The sequence below is a fragment of the Sitophilus oryzae genome, unplaced genomic scaffold (assembly GCF_002938485.1).
Source record: "Sitophilus oryzae breed Bouriz unplaced genomic scaffold, Soryzae_2.0 scaffold_1178_pilon_pilon, whole genome shotgun sequence".
NCBI lineage: Eukaryota > Metazoa > Arthropoda > Insecta > Coleoptera > Curculionidae > Sitophilus > Sitophilus oryzae.
This window is the reverse complement of record NW_022145813.1, coordinates 1,125,803-1,146,668: the sequence shown is the minus strand read 5'-3', so window position 1 is coordinate 1,146,668 and position 20,866 is coordinate 1,125,803. Positions and strand designations below refer to the sequence as shown.

Genomic DNA, 20,866 nt, shown 5'->3' with positions numbered 1-20,866 from the left:
GGCCAATATTGACTCTGAAATTCAGCACAGGATTAGTAGCGCCTCAAGAGCATTCTGGAAATTAAAAGACAGGGTTTTCTACAATCATGACTTGAGTACAAAAACAAAACTTGCAGTATACCGAGCAATTATAATCCCCACCATGATATATGGGAGCGAAACCTGGGTGCCTTACCGCCGACACATGAACGCATTGAACAAGTTGCAACAGAGACACCTTAGACAACTCTTAAGAGTCCGGTGGTTCCATCATGTCTCAAACGTATCGGTCCTTGAAAAATCTAACTGCGAGTATTGAAGTCATGGTCACAAAATCCCGCTTAAGATGGGCTGGTCACGTATGCAGAATGCAAGAAAAACCGCATACCAAAATCTCTGCTTTACGGTGAGCTTGTGGACGGTAAGAGGAGGCCGGGTGGACAACTGAAAAGATACAAGGACATTTTCCACGAAAATTTAAAGGGAATTAACATGCAGAATGAGTGGGAAAAAGCAGCTCACAATAGAACTCAATGGAGAAGGGTTGTAAACTCAGTTAACAGCGGCAACCAAAAAGTAGAGAGGCAACAAAGCAATGAGATTTTTGAATGTCCGGAGTGCGGTAGGCAGATAACATCACGTATCGGGCTTTTCAGTCACAGAAAAGCTCATGAAAGAAAACGCCTTGCGTGACCATTTTCTTTATGTGTGTCGAATACTCGTCAGCGAGTAACGGCTGTATGTATGAATGTATTATCAACACTTTGTACATTACTTTTCAGTATTAATTCTTGTGCTGACTTTCAAGCCAGAGAAATAACCTTTACTAAAAATTGTTGCTGGTCTATTTTAAATATTTATTTCACATAAAAACTTCGTTATTTCAAATGCCAACACTATGCATTTTTTTAAATAAGTCGAAGCAGATTTAAATGCTCTTTTAAACTATATTAGGGTTTCCTATACCTATCTTGTTTAGATTTTGAATAAAAAGCAAGTCTTCAATAAAATTGTGATCAAGATGACTGATCAAGTGACACTAGAAAATTTTCTAGTGACACTTAGTAGATATTTTCAAAATCGGCATTAATTTATATTTTACTTATATGACTTATATTTTTTAGTAAAGTTTATTTCTCTACCTTTAAACACAGCACAAGAATTAATTCTGAAAAGTAATGTACAGGGTGTTAATAATCTATTCTAAGTAGCAGGCAAATTTAAATAGCTTTAAATATCTCAAAAACCAAAGATTTTAAATATATTTAACCCTTATAATAAATGCCTTTTTTTGGGCCCAAGAATTCAAAAATGAAATAAAATACCGGGTGTGTTCCATAAGTAAAAATATAACTTTGGTATGGATCTTAGTTCTGACACACCCTGTACTTTTGAAAATAATTTTCAATTATGCACATTGTCCCTTTACATGTACCCATACAAAATTTTGTTTCTACATCTTTCCATTTTCGTATAATCAACCGAGGCGAATGAGGTGCCCAACCCTGTATTCATCTTTCCAATCATGTAAAAAGAATTTCAGAAATCATGTAAACGAAGTAGGACTTGCCCAGATTATTATCTAGACAGAAAAAAAAACATTAATATTAAATGCTGATTTTACTAATGAGGGATAACTTAGAATACATATTATATGGTCTATTTTCTTTTGTAACATATCGTTAGTAGACTTGAATCGCAACAGAAAAGTATGCTTTATAGTCAAGGAGTTCATAATGCACAAATAATGAAGAAAATAAAAGATTTCCCACATTTCCAATAAAATTCGTATGTTTGAAGTATTCTATAATGATGATATTTATGTTTTGAAAATATTATCGACATATATACAGGGTCACTGTTATGAATGGAAACGGTCGATTATTAGGTAAAATATAGAAGGTACCGCAAAAAGTTAAATATAAAAGTTATAGGGTTTATAAATATCTATTAGCGGGTAATAAATTTAAATATACAGGCACACCCAAGTTTAATTTTTTTAAATGGAACTTCCTGTATATTATTTCATATTTCGGTTCTTCCTTCAATTCTAATCAAAAATCGAAATACACACAATGTACCTCAAATCAACTGTTTCCAAGTTATTGACTTTTGAAAATATCACTTAAACAATTTGATTTAATTAATTTCGATATGTTCAGTTTCATTTAACGATGCCATTCTGCTGAAACTGTAACTGTGATACTTAATAATACAGGGTGGCCCATCGAAAACGTTCCGCAAGGCATAACGGCTAAGGTATTCTTTTTTTCAAAAAATCCAAACACACGTCAATTTTTCTTGTGAGGGGGACAACTTTTGCCCCAAAAATTATTGCAAAATCATCAACCCTCGAAGCAGGGGTGTCATCCCCCAACTTTTTTTAAATGGGAAGGGGGGTCAAGTGGCGCCGCAATGAAAAGAGCTTTCTATTCTCTATATTTCCCCGCCTCGTTTTTTGTTTGAAAAGTTTATTTAAACATTTATCAGAGTAAATGATAAGGATAAATTCCTTCGACTAATTTGAGGTTTTTTCTTATTATTTCTAGATGTTTACGCATTTTTTCACTTGCGACAAGGTTGAACCATCAGGTGCGGTAGTTGCTAGATAGCTGCTCTGTGACTTGTGCGTTGAAGTTCTTCTCAATATCGTTAAACCGACCTACAATAGAATTCCCAAAAATACCAGCCCACACGTTAAATTTTTGAAGGTTTTGTGTGTGCACCTCGTGAAAAACCCTGGGGTTGTCCTCAGCCGAGTATCGACAGTTGTGCTGATTAACTACACCGTTCAAAAAGAAAATACACTCATCTGAAATACACACATTAAATAGGAAATTATTATCATTCGCCACTCGTTCACTCATAGTTTCACAAAATTGCAAGCGACGATCAAAATCGTCTTCGTTGTGTTCTTGTACAAACTGAATTTTGTACGGGTGGAACTTCTGCTTTTTTAATATCCTTTGGACATCTGTACGATTCCCGCCGGTCTCATTGGCTAATTTTCTTGTACTCAGCGTACTATCCATGGCAAGTTGCAATACGAATACCTCCGTAGCTTCATTTACTACAGGATTTTCCCTCTGCCTCTTTTTATTCATAACGGAATCAGTTTCGCGAAATTTTGCTACTAACTCGCGAACAATTTTGCCATAAAGGTGTTATAATTGCGTTACAATTGTTACTATCTGCGCAACCCGATTGCCACATTCATTATTTTTAAAATAAAGTTCGATTATTTTCACTGTTTCTGCAAGTGAGTACACCATAATTATTAAAAAGTTTAACGATATTGAGAAGAACTTCAACGCATAAGTCACTGAACAGCTATCTAGCAACTACTGCACCTGATCGTTCAACCTTGTGGCAAGTGAAAAAATGCGTAAACATCTAGAAATAATAAGAAAAAACCTCAAATTGGTCGAAGGAATTTATCCTTATCATTTACTCTGATAAATGTTTAAATAAACTTTTCAAATTTCAATCTTTCATATCTTCTCAATGGCTCTACCGATTTTCAAAAACGAAGCCGGAAAGTATAGAGAATAGAAAGCCCTTTTCATTGCGGTACCACTTGACACCCCTTCCCATTTGAAAAAATTGGGGGATGACACCCCCGCTTAGAGGGTTGAAGATTTTGCAATCATTTTTGGGGCAAATGTTGTCCCCCTCATAAACAAAATTGACGTGCTTTTGAATTTTTCCGAAAAAAAATTACCCTGGCCGTTATGCCTAGCAGACTTCCCCTAGGAGATGCAAGACCTTGTCGTTGGTGGCGAAGCTCCTGGTCAGGTGCTGGTGGGAATCCCCTCTAGCACTTGGCTTGGTCTAAGAAGCATCTCACTCATCGTCTTGTTCCTGACTGTAGTGTCGTGGCCAGGGAATTGCACCAAGACATATAACGATACCGGGCGGGGCTACGGACAGTCTCAACCTTGGGGCACCGGGGGCACCCCATTGTATTTTACCCCTTACTTCTACATGCGGGGCTCTGTAGAAGTGGACCGACTGTCCCTAGCGACTCATAGGAACACTACGAGATCTGATAATAATAGTAATAAAAACATCACCGGTGAAGCTGTGGGGAAACCCCCTAGCGACACTGGGAACAGTAACAATGAAAGTTCCAAGCGGCCAAACCCAAAGAGAACTACAGGAGAGGTGGCTGACACTTGCGTGAGACCATCCTCCGCAAGTGGCATACAAGCTACCACCTCCTCCAAGGGTCGGGAGCCTACCTCCTACCTCTAAACCCAACAGGCGACACAAGCTACCGTTTCGTCTACCCAGCCTGGGTCGTAGCTCCTCGACTGTGAGGGACACGGGTCTCCGTAGGAAGTCCTGGGACTGTATGATGAGTTATAACTCAAGAAAGGGTGACACAACAGATCTCTAAGGTCGCAGAGATTAACACCCCTCCCACTTATTCTAATTCTTCTATTCTAATGCCTAGCCGAACGTTTTCGATGGGCCACCCTGTATATGACATTAGTTCTCAAGTTATCATTTATAGATGTATAAATGGGAGACTATATCAAGTCTGGAAATTACAAAATTTTCGTTGAACATTTCAATTCTTCCAATTTATGTACATTGTGTATTACGATTATTGCTTAAAATTGAAGAAAGAATTGAAATATGCAATAATATACAGAGGGTTTTATTTAAAAAAAAGTTTGATGTGACACGACTTTATGACCGATTATATTATTAGCTGTCGACATTGACGACGTCACTTAGGGAGTTGACGCGCCGAGACGACAACCCTTCGTACCATATACTTTGGTACGGCTGATGTCAGAAATGGTGAACTGGCCTCTGTGTCTCAGATACTGGCTTTTGTTAAAGTCCTAAGACTATATGATAAGATATAACTGTTACAACTCAAAAAAGGAGGACACACAATAAACCCTGCAATGTCGCGGTTATCAACCCCCCCCCCTCCTAAACATTCTACAACATTTCAATGAGTTGATAGTTGGCACGTCAACAATTCAATTGTCTGATCACAAGTTTGTATTCTTTCTTCGATTAGGTCTTACATTCGGTTAAGTCAAGATATTCAATTACTTCTTAACAAAAATTAATTTTTGTCATCAATTTCAACGATTTCGTAATTTTTAGATATACCGGGTGCGTCTCAAAAGTGGCTCACTTCTATAACTTTTTTACTTTTTCACATAAAAAACGAGATTTGGTATGTTAGTATATGACATAAATTAGGATTGATTGACGTATTCAATTGTTTTTGGTCACTTCCTGTTTCACCGGAAATTACTACAACTTTTGATTTTTAAATGGCAACCTCAGTATTTTTTTACTTTACTCGATGGAAAACGACACTCTGAATAGAATGACATATCATATGTCAACTTTTGACATTTTCTCATATGGTTTATTCAAAATATCAAGTGTGTGGTACCAAATTATTCGTAAAAAATGCTTTTTCCAAATATGCTAAAGAGCCACCCTCGTTCTATTTGAAAAAATTGAGATATGATTAAAAATACGATGTGGGCATCTTTTAACCGACCAGGACAAGACACGAAAAACATTAGACGATCAAATCTATTTTCCAAAGCTTCTTGAATGAAAATTAGTGTTTTTAGCACAACCATGGCATGCTAGATTGAATTATAAAATTCTTTAAAGCGAAAATCTCAAAAATTTCAAATCAAACGTTGACATATGATATGTCATTCTATTCAGAGTGACATTTTCTATCGAATAAAGAAAAAACATTTTGAGGGTATCAAAAAAAAAGTTGTAGTCATTTCCGGTGAAACAGGAGGTGACCAAAAACAATTGAATACATCAATCAATCCTAAATTATGTTATACAGTGTGTCAATTTTAAAACTTCCCACCCTTAATATCTTTCTTGCAGTTAATAATATGACAAATCGGAAAGACACGTCAATTTTATTTGTAAGGGGGACCCTTTAAATTAATATTTTTAGCCTTTTTCTTTTAACGCCCTAGGAGGGGTAGATGTTACCCTTACAATTTTAAATGGGAATGGGGGTCAAGTGGCACATCGTTTTAAAGGACGTTTAATTCTCTTTTCAGTGGTATCCTACTTTGTTGCTTTTTGTCAAGAGGTTTCCGAATAATCGCGTTTCAAACTTTCAGAAACAATTAAACATGCCTGCAATGAGATTATGATTTTCAAGCTAGTTTTTATAAAAAATATTGCAATGGATCTCCTTGTAGTACAAATAATGAGGAGATTAGGTGGAAACATGGATGTAGCAATTATATTTTTCTAGGGGGGTCGAAATACTAATAAACAAAAAACATCATAAACATTAACGTTTCTTTTCTTAAATTCGAATGAGTGGCAACCTCTAATCAGTTATACAGAAGGATTTGTTAACATTTCAGCAGGACGGTGGCTCCACCTCATTATTTTCTTCCGATCCGACAGTGGTTAAACGAGAGATTTCCAGGTACATAGATTGGCAGAAGGGGACCAATTGAATGGCTTCCATGATTACCGGATTTAACACCCTTAGATTTCTTTCTTTGGGGACATCTTAAATCCATTGTTTATAGAACACAGCCTACTGATATTGATGATCTTAAAAGGCGAATTACAGCAGAATGCCGGTCAATTCCCGGTGAAGTTTTCCGAAATGTTAGGGAGGAGTTTGAAAACACACTTTATTATTGTTAACAGGAAAATGGACAACATTCTGAACAACTTGTAAGATAGGGTGTAAGTGGTGTAATCTGATCTTCTAATATTTTGTACTATAAGGAGATCCATTGCAATAATTTTTGTGTAGAAACACTAGACTCAAAACCAAAATCTCAATGCAGGCATGTTTAATTGTTTCTGCAAATTTGAAACGTGATTATTGGGACACCACTCGATAAAAAGCAACAAAGTAGGATACCACTGAAAAGATAATTAAACGCCCTTTAAAACGATGTGCCACTTGACCCCCATTCCCATTTAAGATTGTAAGGGTGACATCTCCCCTTCCTAGGGGGCTAAAAAAAAGGCTAACAATATTAATTTAAAGTGTCCCCCTTACAAATAAAATTGACGTCTTTTCGATTTTTCATATTTTTAACTGCAAGAAAGATATTAAGGGTGGGAAGTTTTAAAATTGACACACTGCATACTAATATCCCAAATCTCATTTTTTATCTAAGAAAAAAAAGTTATAGGGGTGAACCACTTTTGAGACGCACCCGGTATTTATATTAATGTATTAATATTATCATTTTTTGATATTTACATTTATGTTTTTACTTTTCAGGTTGCGGCAACGGCAAATATTTGAAAGTAAATTCGTCAATTTATAATTTAGGAGGGGAGAAATCAATTAGACTGAGCGAATTAGCTAGACAAACAGAAAATGAGGTAAACACATAGTTTAATTATAATAATATTATGATCACAACATAACATCACTGTAAATTATTCTCAACTTAAAAGTTGGTTGACAAACAGAGAGACAAAATAAAGTGTGTAGGAAAATGTGGTAGAAAAAAATAAACTATTTTTTAAAACTTTCAATATATCTAAGTTAAATATAATCTATTACAGCTGTAGTAAAATGGAGTAACTAATGAGTGAAAAATAAAGTTCCAACCCTAGATGCAACATTTTTCGTAAACGCCTACTTGTGCGGTTTGAAGTTTTAATACACAGAAGAAATGTATCCTTCCAACTTTTATCTATTTTTAATACAGTTGATTTGTCATTAAACTGCCTACATTACTGTCTTACAGGTTAAAATCCAGACCACGCAGTTTCGATAACTAAATCGGTATATGCTACCATACAATCGAAAAAAAAAACGGCGTCAAAGACGGCTGGGAAACGACAATCGATGATATTCTTGGCGAAGTCAAGCCCTAGATCTCATTACTTGGCCCGTACTACATTTTATTTTTTAACGGCGCTTTCTGCCAGTTGGCTTTAAGGAGGTTGTAATTGATTTTTATATTGAGTAAAAATTGATTTTTAAATGGTGTAATTTAAAGTATAATTATATAGTAGAGAAAAAATAATTTTGTGGAAATAGATTTGTGTGTCTGGAAACGTGATATCCTTTTTTTAATCTTTCTATAATTATTAGTGTTAATTTTTGTGTTTTTTAGTTATTGTTGTTAGTGTAAAAGCTTCATTCTGAACCTCCCAATTAGTGGTTTCAATTACACTTTATACTTTTTAGTTTACGATCATTCACAATGTCTAAAAAACACAATTAAAATTAATAAAATATCCTAGCAACAGCTTGCGGTAGTCTATTGTATCCATAGAGAAAGCATAATATTTATCTTATAAAACAAAACACTTTTGATTTCGAACCAAAATTTTTCTTGACGAGTGATAATCAAAGGCCAAAATTACATTCCTCGCAAATTTTGAAATATAATTAGTGGAAAAGTCAAAAGTTTGTTAACTTTTTCCACTAATTCAAAATTACTACCACTAATTATGACGTTTTGAATGCTTACATTAAAATTAGGTGAACAAACTTTTACGGCTAATTGAAACTACTAATTTAGTCCACTGATTTCGAGGTTCTGAATGAAGCTTAAAGTTTTGATTTTGAAGTTTTATGTCAATTTTTAGTAGACGTCTAGAGACTGACTTCGCCAAAATTATCATCTATTGTTATTCCCCAGCCGTCTTTGACGCCGTTTTTTTTTCGATAGTATGATATTAGCTCGTATTATTCTATTACCTCTACGCATAGTATACACACATGGCCAAAATTATTGCATATAACGATATTTTTATTTTATTTTGGACCTAATATGATTTTTTTTATATTTTTCGACATATTGGCTTACTACACGACTAACTAATACAAAATTAAAAATCTAAGTGCAACTAGGCTGTTATTATAGTTTTATTTCATAATGAGTGAAAATCAACAAAAACAAATTTAATTTTAAACAGAAAATATTGAAAACAATTATAATTATTTCTCACAACTAATAGTCTGTATTGCCTCCTCGAGCCTCAATGCAAGCTGTGAGACGATGTGGCATGCTCTCAATTAAGTTGTCCAGAAGATGTTGACGAATGGCTTCCCATGTTTCGCGCGCAGCAATTTTCAATTCATTTAAGGTACGGGGGGGTCATTCTTTTTGGCAATATGGTGTTTAAGCATGTCCTAAGCATGCTCGATCACATTCATATCTGGAGACATCGGTGACACAGTTTTCTTATACCCTCTTCCTCACAAAATTTGCGAACGGCTTAAGTGCGATGGGGAGGAGCATTATCGTCCATGTAAACAAATTCATCCCCCACTGTTCCTCGAAATAGACGCACAATAGGGTCTAAAACGTCTCTCAGATATGAGGCACCTGTCATTGTGTCATCAATAACAACAAGAGGAGTTCGAGCTCCGTGCATTATACCTGCCCATACCATAATGCCTTCCCCTTGAAACGGGACACAGGGTTGAGCTGCATTCAAGCGTGCTCGTCTTCCAGACCAAGTTTGGTTTGGTTTGGCCAATGCGACAATGATTAGAATGGTCACTAACGGAATTAGTACTGGGAGAATTGTCAGATCAGGGGCTTGGAACACCCTCATAAAGGGAATACTACTCCTGCAACTCCCAGTGGACGATATGCCAAGAACGTACAACTTTGAGAAACATCTCAATGTAGTATTGAGCAATAAAAAGGATTGGAAGAGCGAAACGCTTGCCCAGCAGTTAAAAGACCATACCATAACGGTATACTGATGCTTCCAAAACCAATACGGGAACAGGGATCGGAGTGTTTGGGCCGAGAGCTAAATACTCCGAACCAATGGGTACTTACCCTAGTATTCTACAGGCAGAAATCTACGCTATCGAAAGATGCGTACAACTTATCTTAGATAGGAACTATCGGAAACAAGAAATAGCCATCTTGTCTGATAGTCAAGCAGCGTTAAAAGCGATCAACTCAGTATCAATCAATTCGAAATTGGTCAAAGAATGCATAGAGAAGCTGAATAAATTAGGCAAAGAAAACAAAGTCCTCCTACTCTGGGTGCCTGCTCACCAAGGGACAGAATGCAATGAAAAAGCAAATAATCTAGTTAGGAAAGGAGCGAACACTCCACTAACTGGACCAGAACCGTTCTGCTTTCCAAGTGGTAACCAACTCTAGGCGGAACTCAAGAACTTGGAAGATTCCATCCGCAACCTGGAATGGAAATCTTGCAACGGTCTAAGACACTCGAAGAAGTTTCTGAGGGCTTATGATCAAGAAAAATCACAGATCTTCCTGGGTTTAAGTAAGAACAATCTTCGGATTGTCACGGGGTTTTTAACAGGACACTGTCTCCTCAATAAACACCTCAGTAGATTGAAACTAAGAAGAAACGGCGAATGCAGGTTCTGTGGGGAAGATGGGGAAACACCAGTATACCTCATCACTGAGTGCGCCGAGACGACAACCATTCGTGCCATGAATTTTGGTACGATTGATATTGGAGATGGAGAACTGCCCTCTATAAAACCGTCCCAGATACTGGCTTTTGTCAAAGCCCTGGGACTTTATGATGAGTTATCAAGAAAGGGGGACACAATGGATCTGTAAGGTCGCAGTGATTAACCCCCCTCCCACTCATTCTAAATTCTAAAAAAAATATCCATTTTAACAAAAAAATGTTTATTACAGATTATCAAAGCTATGTATAAAAAAAGATTCTTTAAATTCCTTTCCGTATATTTTTTAACGATATATGCAATAATTTTGGCCATGTGTGGAGGTATTATAGTACTGGATAATCCTTATAAATTTTGTTTTTCTGTTTTACTATTTCAGATAATTAAATTAGATAATTTGGCCTTACCATTTCGGGACAATTCGTTGGACGCGGTGTTGTCTATATCGGTTGTACATCATTTGGCCACCACGGAGAGGCGCGTTTGTGCTCTTAGGGAGTTGGCTCGAGTTTTGCGAGTAGGAGGAAGACTGGTAATCACTGTATGGGCCATGGAACAAGCTCACAGGTAGGTAACAATATTTTTTTTTGGCGTAAGAACATACCAAATTAAAATATACAGTGTGTCAAAAAATAGTATCAAATCAACTTGGGTGGCTGATTCTACAGATAAAAACAAAACAAAAAGTTCCTATGGACATATTATGCCCTAAAATGGCTCCCAGAAGAAGTTACAGCCCTAAAAAGGGCAAATAAAAATAATACATTTTGTTTATTTTGACGAACATTGGCAAACCGTTTTTCTTGAAATTTGGTACAGTCGATAGTGTAAAATTGTGTAAATTTAGGGTACTTTCCATTTGGGTAGAGAGCACTACTGGTGGCTAGGCTACTGGCCTTTCAGGGTACTTTCCATAGTTCTTGTATTTTTAATAATTTTTTTAAGAAAGGCTGAAAATATAGAGGGTTGTTCACCACATACGACACGGAGTATTTTAGCTAAATGGTTTATAAATTGTAAGTTTTGGGTTCGTTGAAGGGCTATTAGAGCTACAATTTAAAAATAATTTTACAAGATACAGAGTGTCCCAAATAAGTAAAAAATATTATAGTTGTATTTTTTTAAACGGAACACCCTGTATATCATTCTATTTTTAGTTTCTACGACTACAATAAAGGTAAATTTGATTAAGGTTTATCACACTTAAACCTTACCGTTTTTGAACTATTTTCAATTTTGTGAATTTGCAGTAAAAATTTTAAGGCTTCGTTTCTCCAAGGTTATCAAAGTTTTTAATACTAAATATTTACTGAAGTTTATTTATTGATCAGTTATTGTGTTGCAATAATAAAAATAACACTACCTCATACAGAGTGTCTGAAATTTTATTCTTAAATAATTTCTAGCTTTAAACGGCAATAACTTGTTTAATTTAAATCAAACACCAGGAGAATCTGATGCACAAATTAATTGTCTATCAAACTGTATTATACCATTTTTTACCTATTTCTTCAAGTTTTCGTAGAAAATGCATTTTCGTATAATTTAGACCTCATTTATCAATATACCTATGGAATATTGACATTTTAGATTATTTTTAAAGATGTAACACATTTTTAAAAAGTACAGATACTAATATTGTCGATATAGTTCGTTTATTTCATTAAATAAAATCTGTTTAAATATTTGTTAAAGAGAATCAATTAATATGATTCCAGTATTCAAACTACATTAATTGACTGTTTGCGTTGATTAATAATAATTGCTCCAAATACTAAAAAACTGAATTTTGTATGTGTACTAGATAGTGTGATAACACATGGTGTGGTAGCACCTTAAAATTTTATTTCTTTTTTTGACGAATGCAGAGACGTTTTTTTTCATAACTTATTATTATATTGATTTCTGATTTAAATCTACATTTATTTAAAATAATTTATTAATTAACACAATAAAGTATGTAATTAATTAATATTTGGGCGGAAATAATGGTGGTATATTTAATTAATGGTATACTCTTTTATAAAGATTTAAATAGGTTTTTTTTGTATACAAATGGGCTAGTAATATTATCGTTTTTAGCACCTGTAAATTTTGTATATTTGTTTCTTTAAAAACCATCTAAAATGTCAATATTCCATGGGTATATTGATAAATGAGACCTAAATTATACGAAAATGTATTTTCTACGAAAACTTGAAGGAATAGGTAAAAAATGGTATAAAACAATTTGGTAGACAATAAAATTATGTATCGGATTCTCCTAAAATATACAGGGTGTAACATTTAAATTAAACAAGTTATTGCCGTTTATAGCTAGAAATTATTTAAAATAAATTTTTAGACACTATGTATGAGGTAGTACTATTTTTATTATTGCAACACAATAACTGATCAATAAATAAACTTCAGTAAATATTTAGTATTAAAAACTTTGATACCCTTGGAGAAATAAAGTCTTAACTTTTTTACACATTTTGGGACACTCTGTACCTTGTAAAAATATTTTTAAATTATAGCTCTAATAGTCCTTCAACGAACCCAAAACTTACAATTTGTAAAAATCTAATCGTTTAGCTACAATACTCCGTGTCGTATGTGGTGAACAACCCTCTATATTTTTTATTTATTTATTAATATCTCTGAAATTATCGAAATATATTTACTCATATCTTAGGATTATGTAAAGTGATCTGAAAAGTAGCGAAAAATACAATAACATACAGGGTGTTTCGTTTAAAAAAAATCATCCCGATCCACTCGCACTTTTTTGAGCCACCCTATAGAAATTAAAATATTTTCCTAAAATACATCCTCGTGCATACTTTAGGTATGCACTTACACCAAATTCTCAAGTTTTTTATTTTAGGAGCTACAGATGCCCGACGCGCTATTGCGGGACCTTGTATAATCCTATCCTATCTAACATATAATTAATAAAACCGTGTATAATCGAACCGCGTAAAAGAAGACACTGGTGTTAAAAACGCAAACTGCGTATAAATGCACTGCGTAAAACGAGGTACTCCTGTAATATTACAGGTAGACTACATTTTGATACGTATATATTATTAGTTATTAGCAAGTAAAAGCAAAACTACCATTATTGTAACTTTCAAATTTATGCGTAATCGTAAACACAATGTGCATTTTCAAAAAATAAACATCACACTGTCAACAAAGAGGAAAATATGCTAAAATTATTGCAACAACTAACGCATAACTAACTAACTTAACTAAAAACGGATCGTTTTACGTTTCTATGCAACCCAATCGTTGCAAGTCATTGCAACGTATTAACGCCAAATTACATGCAATTTTCAATGCATGCAACGAATTGAGGCAATAAATTGCCTCGTCAGAACTAGCTTCAGTCCATAATGTCGGGTTTTAATTCATATTAAAAATTAATAACTGACAACGTCATAATAGTAATAAATTATGAATGCTAGAGTTTGTTAATTTTATAGTCATTCTTTTGGTCATACTATAACACGAATATACAGGGTGGAATTGTATTCGGGAAACTTCGGCAGTATACAGATAAAAATAAGTAAAAAACTTTGTATAAATGTCTGTCCTAAAAGGCTTTGTTTCGGAGATACACGGTGTCGAAATTTCATTTTTATTTCGATTTTTTCCAAATAATTTCTGAACTAATATAGATATTTGGATGACAATTGGTGTTTGGGCGAAGAAAACTAAATATCTAATAAATAATATCATTTAGTGATTTTTATTTTTAAAAATTAGTTTTCTTTTATAATTTTAATGGATTATCTTTTAGATTTTGATTTACACTTTTTTTAGGAAATTCGAGTCTCAAGATATATTAGTACCATGGCGTAAACCAATCCATATTAGTACATCTTGCGATTTGACGTCGACAACAAACTCAGAAGACGATGGCCAGCATCCATATCACGCCTACACTCAGACCTCAGATAGTGATTCAAACAAATCATTTAGGTATGTATAATGAAAATATATTTTAGGGTTTTCAGAAATTATAGTCCGTTAGAAAGTATCCGGAAAAAAGAAAGCAAAATTACAATTATCGATATACAGGGTGGCCCATCGAAAACGTTCCGCAAGACATAACGGCCAGGATATTTTTTTTCAAAAAATCCAAAAACACGTCAATTTTGTTTGTGAGGGGAACAACTTTTGCCCCAAAAATGATTTCAAAATCTTCAACCCTCTAAGCGGGGGTGTCATCCCCCAACTTTTTTCAAATGGGAAGGGGGGTCAAGTGGCGCCGCAATAAAAGAGCTTTCTATTCTGTATATTTCCCCGCTTCGTTTTTGAGAATCGGTCGTGTCATTGGGAAAATATGAAGGATTGAAATTTGAAAAGTTTGTTTAAACATTTATCAGAGTAAATGATAAAAATAAATTCCTTTGACCAATTTGCTGTTTTTTCTTATTATTTCTAGATGTTTACGCATTTTTTCACTTGCCACATAGTTGAACGATCAGGTGCGGTTTCAATATCGTTAAACTGGCCCACAATAGAATTTCCAAAAATACCAGCCCGCGACGATCAAAATCGTCTTCGTTGAGTTCTTGTACGAACTGAATTTTGTACGGGTGGAACTTGTGTTTTTTTAATATCGTTTGGACACTTGTACGATTCACGCCGCACAGTGGGCAAAAATCCAGAAGTATGTTGCAAAAATTCTTTTTTTGTACGATTTTATTCAAATTTGGTAAAAACATTCTATGCCAGTAGTCCGTGAACCCTGTTAGTTTTGGCTGACTTGAGAGTGGTTGGGGGTGGTGGAGGGGATTCGCAAAATGGAAAAATCATCTTTTGACTAATACAGCTACCAAAATGCGGTAAGAATATTTTACATTTCACTAAATTTTACGATTTTTGGCAGAGCCAAGATGAAACAGACAAATATTGAGCAATTATTACTCCTCCGCCATAAACAGGATTTGTTTTATATATTGACATCCTCTGTATCTTTTTTATTCGACGTTTTCGAAAAAAGTGTCTTGAATAAAACTTTAATGGTCTAAAATACATTTTTCACAACAGTCTTCTTTGCATATACAGGGTGCCTTAGATATCCTGTGTGTGGCCCAACTTTCTTATTTCAAATTACTACCCAATTTTTTATTTGATTTTTATTTTCTCCTAAAAATCCTAACTACTTTTTTGTAGCATAGCCTATACCTAATTTGAAATAAGATAGTTGAACCACGGCCAGACTTTTTGAAGCACTTTGTATATGCGAAATAGACTTTTTTGGCAAATTTATTCAAAACCACTTTCATTTGAGACAGTTTTCGGAAACGTCAAATAAAAAAGATAAAGGGGGTGTCAATGTATAAAAGAAAACCTAGTCTCTAATAATACCATCTCTAATAATAGACACTATGTGAACAATATTTTATTATTATATTTTAAATAAGTAACAATATTCTGAGAATTAAACAATGACGATTTAGAAAATAACAGAACTTATACCTATTAAAAATATCTAAATTTTATTTTACCACCTACTATTTACTGATATTTTGTTTTATAACAGCTGGAAGCAATGAAGTGCACATTTTTAAATCTGAAAGGAAAATCCATTTCATTTAATTTAAAAAATTAGGTACTGTCAAAATTTGTCAATTTGTCAAAAAATGTCATTTGACATTTATGACATACCTCTTCGGAAATCTTGAGAAAAGTTACGTAACTTTATATTTCAAGTTCTTCTCTAGCTCTACCTACTATAACAATTAATTTATGAGAAGTATCCACATAAAGGATGTTACTATACACATACGCATGGAGGTTTACGCCTCCAATAAATTTAATGTTGCGATTTTTTTGACTTAACTTTTCTAAGATAGAATATATGCCACTATCAAACAAACCTTAAATGATTATGTTCTACTTTGACCTTTACCTAGTTTTTATCCAAAAAATCAAAATAACAGATACTTTTTTACTTACCTTCACATTAAATTTACTGCAACCGGGAATCTACGTAAAACACGTTATGACAATTTTACAATAATTATTGACAATAAGCTAAGGTCGTCCGATTCAATTGTTATAATACTGTATCACTTGAATGCAACGCCTACTATTTAAAAAATTGTAGAAAAAAGGCAGTTACTGGACACAAATTAACTGAAAATGTAGGTTTTGCGCAAAGTTCGTTTTACAGCACCTCGAAAGAGACTCCGAATATGTTTTTTTGTTAGTTTTATGTGGTTTCCTCTTAACTAATATGTTTCCACTCTAATGTTATTGCCATAAATGCTAACTGTGGATGTTATTTTTTGCAACTTAGTTTGGACATATTGCCTACTGTGCGCCGGTCGCGGTCTCATTGGCTAATTTTCTTGTACTCAGCGTACTACCCGTGGCAACTTGGCCCAATACGAATACCTCCATAGCTTCATTTACTACAGGATTTTCCCTCTGCCTCTTTTTATTCATAACGGAACCAGTTTCGCGAAATTTTGCTACTAACTCGCGAACAATTTTGCCATAAAGGTGTTTGTCAGGATGGCGTTCATTGAATATCTGCGCAAACCGATTGCCACATTATTTTTAAAATAAAGTTCGATTATATCCACTTTTTCTGCAAGTGAGTACACCATAATAATTGTTAAAAATTTAACGATATTTAGAAGAACTTCAACGCATAAGTCACAGAACAGCTATCTAGCAACTACCGCACCTGATCGTTCAACCTTGTGGCAAGTGAAAAAATGCGAAACATCTAGAAATAATAAGAAAAAACAGCAAATTGGTCGAAGGAATTTACCCTTATCATTTAGTCTGATAAATGTTTAAATAAACTTTTCAAATTTCAATCCTTCATATTTTCTCAATGACTCGACCGATTTTCAAAAACCAAACGGGGAAATATAGAGAATAGAAAGCTCTTTTCATTGCGGTGCCACTTAACCCCTTTTCCCATTTGAAAAAAGTTGGGGGATGACACCCCCGCTTAGAGGGTTGAAGATTTTGCGATCATTTTTGGGGCAAAAGTTGTCCCCCTCACAAACAAAATTGACGTGTTTTTGGATTTTCTGAAAAAAAAATTACCCTGGCCGTTATGCCTTGCGGAAGGTTTTCGATGGGCCACCCTGTATGTATATATTTTTAGGACTTAAATTAAAAAAAATATAACAAATTACTAATTTTATTTACTTATACAACCTCCATTTAACTCCAAACAGTTAACTAAACGTCCAAGTACACAATCAAAGAGCTAATCAAATCTTGTTTAGTTCGTGGAGCTGCTCGTTCCACTTCAATCTTCATTACTCCCCATACGTTTTCAATGGGACTAAGGTCTGGTGAAGCTGCTGGCTATGGAATTGTTGGCAAATGGTGTTTTTGCATTCAAGCTTGAGTATAGGCAGACGTATGGCATCTTGCATTATCCTGCTGAAAACGCCACCCCTCTGGATATTAAGTAAAGATTTCAGTTAACGTCTCCTTTTTGCTGTCAGGGCTAATCTGGACGCGGTCCTCGGCCATATCATGGTCAATGGCCTACCGACTTGGCAAGTATCTAAATCGACTCTTACTCACGTGATATCCGATCTCATCCGGCCTCGAATCGGCGTGAATGAGCAGTATGTGCCCTCTGGATATAAAACATGACTCATTTCAAGAAGAAAACCATTTAAAATATCACAATATTTTGCACTATTAACAGTTCCATAGAGATATTGCTTCCCAAACCATTATTTTAGTGGGAAACTTTGAAACTTGAACGGTAACATTTTCTTATTATAGTTATATAGATAGTATTTTTAGGTGGTTTCCACCAAACTGGAAACAACTTTCGTCAGAAATAAAAACATTATTAACATTATCTTCTTGAAAACGTTGACAAAAATCCATTCGCTGCCTTTGTATACGTGTTATTGCAGGGATTTGTTTTGGCTTCCTTGATATGTACCGTAAAATGGGGTGAACAGAAACAGTTTCGTAGGCTATTAGCGATATACCAGTTGATAAAAATGTGGTATTATGTTCCCGAATATTTTAAAACATGGGTCTTTGTTTGTTCTTTGCGTATACATATAATTTGATTTTTGAAAAATATGCATATAAATATTACATAAAAATAACTTTTGTGTTTCTATTCACCTGCTATTCGGGAGAATAGAAACACACATTGATGTTAAGGTTTTTATCTATTCTATTTCCAACAAGGTGATTAGAAACAGATAATTATTACATATTTAAGTAGGTTTAGCAATAATTAACAATACATATAATATAACAACTTACATGTACCAGCTTAAGTATTACTTTAAAAATAAATATTTTATTTATAAAGTTTTCGCGCCATACAAAATAGGTGATAAATCGATCTCACATTTATTGATCAGCTGATTGACAGAAACAGTGCTGCCACAGATAAAAATATAGTTTTTACATTTTATTGTGTATTACCAATGATAGAAAAATTAGATATGTCGACTCTTTTTACTTTGAATATTTTTAATCGTGATTTGATTTTTTTCAGAAATTTTATTTCTATTCACCCCTATGTTTCTATTCACCCCGTAGTTTTGTCTTTTCAGTGACATGCCGGACGGTTTCTGGACACAATTTTAATTTTCGCTGACTTCGAAATCTGTTAAGTTAGGTTAGGGAATTTGCGAAACCCTAAGCGCGGATTCTGTCGTCCTAATGCCACTAAAGCGTTTAAATTGATTTGGCGAATCTTACACGGTCTTCCTGAAACTGGTCCATGCTTCATATCTGTGCCATTTTTTATCCTCTTTATTGTCTCATATATACTGCACTTTTTCCGAGTTCAGTCAATTGCACTAATTTTTTAATGTTTCGAACACCTTTTCTATACAAATATTCCACCATTTCTCTTTTTTTACTGGTTTACAATCAACAATATTTGACAGATGGTGTTGCCATGCGATTTTGGTCATAGCCTACTATCGGCACAACCTACGTGATGGATTACTGTTGTCTTAGAGTGTTACAGAAAAAAAAATACATTAAAATTAGGAAAAATATAAAATTCCGGATACTTTCTAGACGGACTATATTTGTAGCTTGATAAAAGTATCTGCATCTTGTGAAGCTCCCAATCAACTAACTAGTATTAAAGTACAGTGCAACTTTAATTCAAAAATTTTAATAATCGTAATACCCCAATAGCAATGCTGTAGCGTTTTTTTTATAAAGCATTACCACTGCGAACGGCAGCTTTTTATCAGAGAGCAGTGGTGGATAAGGTATTTCACTAGAAAAAAAAACTAATCAATAACAATAAACAAAAAAATATAGATATTGGGCGCCAGGCATGTACAGAGAAAGAAAACACAGTTGTTTATTACTTAAAACTAGTGACTATATTCATTCATGATGTTCTTTGCTGGTACATGACATTGTAGAGTTTTAGTAAATATATATAAGTGGTTGTATGTCTAAGAAAGTGGTGTTAAGAATTGTACTAAATATCTATTAAAACAACTATGATAAAATACAAGACATGTAAAGTTAAAGAAAATATATGAAATGTAGCATTACTTTAATTAATTTGATATATTTTATATGATGTTAAATCGAAGATGTTGCAACCCGTAGATTCTAGAATCTATGTTTGGTTATTCATTTGTTAAAATAGTGCAATAATAATATCTATGAAAGTAATACTATTACAAGAAGTAATGTAATGAAACCTAAGACCTAAATCATATTTTAAATACTAAATTGACATGAATGTTCATAACAATCTAACCACTAAACATAGTCTGTACGATATTATTCAAGATGTATGTTATTGTTTAAGTCTGAAAATGTGTTAAATGTTGAATGTAAACTAAAACTTAAATCTAAACATAGCTGTTTGTTCTTAAAGCAATCCTGTTTCAAAGAGTGGCAGCGTGAGGTGGGCTCGCCTCTCTGTACTCGGCTATCAAATACAACAAAAGGGGCCAGAATGAGGACACCATGAATTAATACAGCCGTAACTACTGACTAGCTTATAGATGGGAACGAAGCAGCATGGGGCTCAAGCTACATCCACGCTGGGGCACTTTATATATAAGATAAATCATTCCTACTTGGGACACTCGTCCACAGGACATCCGTACATAGGGCATCCAACCATAGGATAATGTCGTAACTTGGACATCCGTCCATAAGATAACGGTACAAGGGAACACTACCAGTACCTTGGAACACTACTAGGACCTTGGATAATGCCCGTACCTTGGACCATAACCTTGGAAATAGTCTGTACCTTGGACCCTCGAATTACTTCCGAGGGCTCAATAATAAACAAAGAAACTGTCCTTTCTTCCATGTAACATTCTGGAGGACAAAAGAAAATTTGTGGAACGGAACGTGCCGGCAAACACCAAATACGAGTTTTGTTGAGCCAATCCAAAACTCTACCCTGTAGCTTCGAAATGGCAGCTGATTCAGATTTTGCAGCAAGATTTAAATTACCATTTCTAAAAGCAGGGG

The 20,866-nt window shown here is 34.3% G+C and overlaps 1 protein-coding gene across 1 annotated transcript in view; it reads left to right on the top strand.

Annotated features, from left to right (window-relative positions):
- The window catches only part of LOC115890283, a 93,624-nt gene that overhangs the window by 18,276 nt on the left and 54,482 nt on the right, over positions 1-20,866 (top strand). The window contains exons 2-4 of the mRNA XM_030910464.1: positions 7,250-7,353; positions 10,776-10,963; positions 14,207-14,365. Of these exons, the coding sequence (XP_030766324.1) occupies positions 7,250-7,353; positions 10,776-10,963; positions 14,207-14,365 (451 nt within the window). The remainder of the gene's footprint in view (positions 1-7,249; positions 7,354-10,775; positions 10,964-14,206; positions 14,366-20,866) is intronic.